Here is a 6,933-nt window from a genome sequence, read left to right on the forward strand (position 1 = left end):
TAACTGTGTATCATATGATAGAACTTTCCTCCTTGGGTAAATTTAAATAAACTAAAGGCAGAATTCCTAGGATCTTTATTAGCTATGATTCCCTAAAGCCACTATGGGCTACCAGACGACAGTAATCTAGTACGCTGTGGGCCAGCTCACCCTTTAATTAACACTTGATAGAAATTAGTTTGTCAATTATTGACTGGTTATTAACATATTTTTTAAAGAAAATTGATGGAGAAATGAACTTCAAAGCCCAGAATTATTCACAATTACTTTGAAATAGTTTATTTAAATGTTTAACTTCTATCTATGTCCTTTGATACAGCTATTAAAGTTACTGCTGCCATTACTTTAGGATCTCACAGAGACAGACAGTTGTCTTGAAAGTATTTTATGGACTCCTTCGACAAAACCAATTCTCCTTTTCACACTTCTTAGCTACAGAAGACCAAAAGGTTAACTTCATTCATTCAGATCACTAATGCAAATTTCAGAATAGCTGTCAGGTTATGGTGTCATCAATTCATACTGAACTCTTCAACTTCCAACTAGAGCAAACCAAAACCACTTATACACACACCCCAGGGCCTGGCAGAACTAAAGACAGAGAACAAGCTATCTTATCTAAGATAAGCTTTGATCTTATCTCAGATCAAAATATGCCAGCCACCAGGAGGCTGCACTTTACATTTTTGGCAAAAAGACAAAACAAAGCAAACCCCTATCTGAGGTACCTTCAGCAGCTTGGCTTCATAATTGGACACAGCTCTATGCAGAACTGCTGTATCAGTCTGCTTGCTCACAAATGAAAGTGAGGGACAGCCTTTTCCAGATGCACACACCAGCTTCTGGAACACAGTCCCACTGGGCACACGGCCAAGATGAAAGCTGCACACTTTCATAAAGACACGTCTTTGATCAGAGCTCTTTTAACTCCAAGCCTGGTAGTGTCCAGGACAGTAGGAACAGTATACACTGACAAATCTGCCTATACACAGGACTATCTATCTCCCGTCACAAATACTGCTTCTGGAGTAGCTCAAAATCACTTGCAGCCAGAATATTAGTCCAAGTGAAACAGCTCATCCTTGACATTTACATGATCTGTAGTTGTGTAGATTTAAAATAGACCATACTTAAGCATTTATCTAAATGTAAGTGTTAAGTCAATTTACAGTTACTAATACTAATCAACTGTAAAGCCTGTCATGGTAGTATGTTGTGAGAATAACACAAACATATCACAAAAATGGGATTGATAATCTGATGACACAAATTGCCACAGCTCCAATCAATCCAGACGATTGACTAGAGAAACAGGGAAGAGATTAAAAATGTTGCATGATTTGTGTAACGAAAAATTGCTAGTAGGAAACAAGAAACGACTAATGCATTTGCAGCATCAAACATAAAACTTGACAGCTGTCTGTGCTATATGTTTTATGGTGGTAAACACAGCAAATTTTCTAATGCGATTGACCTAAGAGCTTTCAAAAGCTCTGGAAAATAACACGCACCCCTCAGGTAACTGTGTATTTTAAAGATACATGGAAGAACAAAATCCACTACATTACAGCAAAACGTAGATACAGAAATGACCCACTAGTCACTAGCCATTTAATTTCTTACGGTAAAGCCTCATAGAGATGTGAAAGGTTCGAAACAGCATTTTCGCAACACGGTACTTTCAGAAATTATGCAAATCCCTGCTAAGGTCTCGAGCAGTTAGATATTCCAAGTGAGATATTTCAAGTAATTGTCATGTAATTATAAAGATGTGATATATGTAATTGCTTAGAACTAACAAGTTTGTTGACAATATTTTTAATGGGTCTTTTTCTTATCAAAAAACAAGTATGCCATCAATCTGTTAATAGAAAGATCACATGAGAAATTCCTTTATATTCTTTCAGTGCTTGTACAATAATGAGGCCAAAGATGTTTCTGCATTTAAACAATGAATCATTAGCTAATTTTAGGGCAATTACATTTAAAACAAACAAAAACATCCTGCATTTAATGATCTGATTTTACACCAAGAAATTCAATAGCCAATTCCTAGCATGTACATGTATTTTCAGTACTAAAAAAAAGAAAAATATTCATGTTTGATTTACAAGTAGATCCATGTTCTTCTGCTTGCTGTTCTGTAGAAGAATTACAAGAAGAGCTACTTAGGGATCAGAAACTCACTTCTGTAACCTTCTTCTCTCTTCTTCTGACTGATCATCATACAGTGTATCAATAATACATCAAAAAAGAAAACTACATATTTGGAGTGCAAAAGGCTGTTTTTTTTACAGAAGTAATGCAAATGAAATTATCAGTGATTTTTAATCTTAAAATTTATCTATTGTCTGTCAGGTATAGAAAAATGTCTCAAATTACTCATTTTTGCTTTGTCTTCAAAGCAGAGAAACAGTGCAGCAAGCATAACAGCTAATAATTTTTACATATAAGCTTGATGAGAGGTTTGAATACAGTCAGATTGATACCAGGAATTACTAAAACCAAAGTTTGGAATTGTAGTAACCAGACAAGGTAACGTGAGAACTGGGACAAAACTCAGTGCCTTTAAAGGTAAAAAGGACTCTTCCTGTTGTTTTCAGTTAACCTAGCATCAACCCAATGTCACACTCTTTTTAAAGAAGGGTTTGGTTAGATCCCAAAAGGAACTGAGTCATTGCATCATTTATTGCTGTAATAACTAGCTTTGACGTAGTCAGCACCCAAAGTAGAATCCAAAATACTGTACTTGAAACTTGGATTTCTGAAGCCAACAAACAAAAGCTTAAAGTTGAAAGGAAAGCACACATTGAAAACATGAGTTTTTAAACCACTAGTATGTTAAACAGAGAACAGAATACAGCTTCACTGATAAAAAGATACGTCTCAGATGAGACAGGATCCTGTTTAACTGTAGGTACTTTATTTGGAGATGATCTCCCAGCACCCTCAAGCCCTCCCCTTTCCTTAAACCAACATCTCTCGTAAAGGGATATGGACAAACGCGTGGCTGTGCAAAAGAAGAGAAAACTGAGACAGGATGTTCAGTGCTAGCTGAAGGCTCCAGCCAGGAGGCTTCCTCACAAGAAAAAAGGCAAGAACTACTTCCCTATGTTTTAAAAACATTGACTGTCACTGCACTTTTACAGATCCCAACCATGTTAAAACTGCACAGAGTATACCAACTGCATTATGCCATAAAAGAAGATGAAACAGCTAGTGTTTGGTCTTTCACTGCATTTTACTGTGAGGCTGACAATAGGCTGGTCAGCACCGTTGAAACCAGGATAATTTTCTATGCAGAGAAAAACAAGATGACAGAGCCTTAAATTAGATTCAAAATCTAAGGACATTCATGACTTGCAAGAGTCTCACACGTAAGGGACAAAAAAGAATTTACACAAGCACAATTGTGGACTCCTTCTTTGTTGTCATTTAAATATAAATATCTGGGCCAAACATTTTTCCTCTTCAGAAGTCTATTACCATTTCCTAATCAAACTTTACCAAAATTCCAGAAACTAATGGTATAAAACAAGCTTTTCGAAACAACTACAACTTTTTCAACAAGAGACAACAAAATGACAAAGACAGTATTTTTCTTAAGAAAAACCTGAAAACGCAACCATAAAATCAAACAGAAACTAACAAACTTGAGTAAAATTCCTGAACAAATTCGAAGTATTTGTACATACCTGGAAAATAAAAAAGTGACAAACAACTAGCATCATTTGTTCCTGACAATCTATCAAAACAATCTAATTCCCATTTATGGTTCTACAGACACGAATAAACTGAAAATCTTCACTTCATGAGGATATGCTTATAAACCCACAGCTGACCAGGCTGAGAGGTACTATAATATGCAGAACTCAAGAGTCTGAAATCACTGCAGAGGGTGAGGTGGGAGGAGAAAATTCTATAAATGCTAGTTCAGAGTTCTGCACTTAGCAAGAAATAAGCAATTGCCCAGAAAAGAGATACTGTAATAAACTTGCTGGAAAGAAACCAATAGGTAGAGCAGATCACAAGCAGAATACATCAACAAGTTTGTAAGGTTGAAAAAGGCATACATCCTACTGAGATACATAATCAGAAGTGTGGTCACCAAGATAACTTTGAGAAGCTGTGGAAAGACTGGACAGGAGCTAGAAGGGTGCAAGAACAAAAGGTCATCTTGTTTCAGAATCCTGATATAAAATAGGAAAGAATCCATGCTTTTAATAAAAATAAAATAGACTGAGCAAAAATATAGTAATAACCTTAGTTTATGCAAAAGGACGCTGCAAAAATAAAGGGAACACTGTCATAGAATAGAATCATAGAATAGTTAGGGTTGGAAAGGACCCTAAGATCATCTAGTTCCAACCCCCCTGCCATGGGCAGGGACACCTCAAACTAAACCATGCCACCCAAGGCTTCATCTAACCTGGCCCTGAACACCACCAGGGATGGAGCATTCACAATGCCCATGGGCAACCAATTCCAGTACATCACCACCCTCACAGTAAAGAATTTCTTCCTTATATCCAATCTAAATTTCCCATGTTTAAATTTAAACTCATTACCCCTTGTCCTGTCACTACAGTCCTAGATGAAGAGTCCCTCTCCAGTCTCCTTGTAGGCCCCCTTCAGATACTGGAAGGCTGCTATGAGGTCTCCATGCAGCTTCTCTTCTCCAGGCTGAACAGCCTCAACTTTCTCAGTCTGTCTTCATATTCACTTTGAACAAGTAGGTTAAACTGCAGCAAAAGGGATTTAATCTAAACATTCAAAAAAGGATAGTTAAGGACTAGACTAAGCTGCCTGAGAAATTAGTGAATCTGTGTTTAAGACTTTAAGATCACTTTAGGTTAAGAGGTTAAGTATCAGTCAAGGTTGTTTTAATAATCCTGCCTTGAGGCAAGAGGATGACCAAGAACACATTTTAAGGTCACTTTTGGCTCTGTGCCTGTTTTCTTATTTGGGAGGTGGGTTAGGTGTACAGCTGTAACATCTGCATTACATCACCCAGCAAGCAGTAAGGTTCAGGTAAGTCAAGCAAACCCCATTAAACAGTGCAAGCGCTGTTTGTTAACCCTCTAATCTTCTTTCCAGAAAGTAGACACATTAAACTTTTCCTCACCAATAATAGAGCCTAACCCGCTGGTTTTGTGTGTATTTGTCCAACAGTTTACCACAGTAACACTGACTGTCCTGATTGAGACTGTTGCACTGATGAATTCAATATAATATGTAAATGAAACACACTTAAGACTTTTTCATGCATTGTTCAAATGTTATACAATCACAAAACCCTTTTTCTATGGTCTAAATTTAAGCTACAGAGCTGATTTACTCACCTCAAAAGTGAAATCTAATGTATATGATGTTAATACAAATGTTACTGCAGCAGATAGCATATAATTTATTTACAACTGTTCTTTTTATAAAATCTTGGTACCAAGTGCAACAGCAGCATTATGTATTTAAAACACAGATGCAGTTATCAGTCCAAGCTGTGTTTTCTCTTATACTTTTGTGTGTTCTTAACTTTTAAGTACATGAATATTAGTCTTTGTTAACTGATAACTAGCTAAGCAAAGTATTATTTAAATACTTCAAATGCATTTTGAAAAGAAAGAAAAGGGTAGTGTTAGAAATCTTTTAGGATTCAGGACTTTATTTGCACAAAAGATTGTTTAACCAAACTTTATTAAGTAAGATAACCCTTTATTTGCCCATTTTTATCAATATGTAATTTCTGAATGGATAGGCAAAGCAAGGACTGTTGCAACTTATACTGATTTAGACATACTTAAATTCACAGTTTTGTCTCATTTCTAGATTTAATAGCAGCTGTAACATCTAATATCGACAAAATAACTTCAAACGCTCCCTACAGAAAGTGAATTAAAGTTTCATTACCTATTCCAAATGCAGCATAATAAATCATAACAAAAAATATTTGTTAACAACTTAAAACATTAGTATTGTACTGCTATAATACTTCCAATAAACAACTGTTATGCCAATAGATCTACTTCTCCCTAGGTTGTTCGTCCTCTGATCTTCAAAAACCACTAGTGCTACTGATTAAAGAAACTACTATTTCACCTGAGTAAAAGAGAGAAACCCAGCATCAATTATTTAAGCATATTTACTAAACCCTGCGAAGTCAGTGGCCAGAGCAAGCAAGAAGGTACAACCCAACTTGTTAATGGAAACGCAGAAACACCTGTACGCATTTTGCGGTTATATCAAAGAATTAACCTGACACGAGCTCAATGAACGCTTCGCTCCAAGAGCCTGCAAACCTTTCACATCCCACGGCAAAGAGGAACCCGGCAGCAGGTTCCCTCTCCAGGAGCCCCCGCACCGGTACCCCGAGCTCCACAGAGCAGCCTCACGGTGTTCGCACTTAAGTCTAACTCAGACGCACACGCAATCACCGCACGCTGATTATCTGGTAGTTTTTACTGAACAACCCCGCAGCTGCATGAAGTCTTCGACCAGAAGCTCTCAGGAGAAACCAACGAACCGCAAGGCCAAAACATTCGCGGTTAGAGCGGTGCTTCTAGGGGCCGGTCCCAGCCCAGGAGCCGGCGGCACCTCCCCACCTTAGCGCAGGCCCGCAGCCCAGCGCCTCCCGCCAGCCGCATCCCGCACCGCCCCGGGGCACCTCATGGCTCTCGGCGCCGCTCCCTGTAGAACCAAGAGCCCAGCCCCTCGCGGCACCAGGCGTGCACAGCCCGTCCTTCCTGGGCGGGCTCCGCGGGCCTCAACACAGCCCGGCACCCCCCGCCCAGCCCGCCCGCCGCCGCCAACCTCTCGCGGGGAGGTCTCGGCTTCAGGTGAGCAGCAGCGCGCCTGCGCTGCGCCTCCAGGTCGGCCGCGGCCTCCATCCGGGTACTCTTCGGCCCGGCCGGGCGGGGGGGGGTTTCATTGTGCGTG

General features: G+C 39.2%; 1 protein-coding gene across 3 annotated transcripts in view; it reads right to left on the reverse strand.

The window, feature by feature from the left end:
* The window catches only part of RNF111 (ring finger protein 111), a 52,930-nt gene extending 46,015 nt beyond the window's left edge, over positions 1-6,915 (reverse strand). For all 3 annotated transcript variants that reach the window (XM_062627368.1, XM_062627343.1, XM_062627372.1), the window contains exon 1: positions 6,808-6,915. In XM_062627368.1, coding sequence (XP_062483352.1) covers positions 6,808-6,884 — 77 coding nt within the window. In that variant the 5' untranslated portion in view covers positions 6,885-6,915. The remainder of the gene's footprint in view (positions 1-6,807) is intronic.
* Positions 6,916-6,933: the final 18 nt, after the last annotated feature.

Source organism: Pezoporus occidentalis, unplaced genomic scaffold, assembly GCF_034315485.1.
Source record: "Pezoporus occidentalis ecotype Australia unplaced genomic scaffold, CSIRO_AGI_Poc_V1 ctg11, whole genome shotgun sequence".
Classification (NCBI taxonomy): Eukaryota; Metazoa; Chordata; class Aves; order Psittaciformes; family Psittacidae; genus Pezoporus; species Pezoporus occidentalis.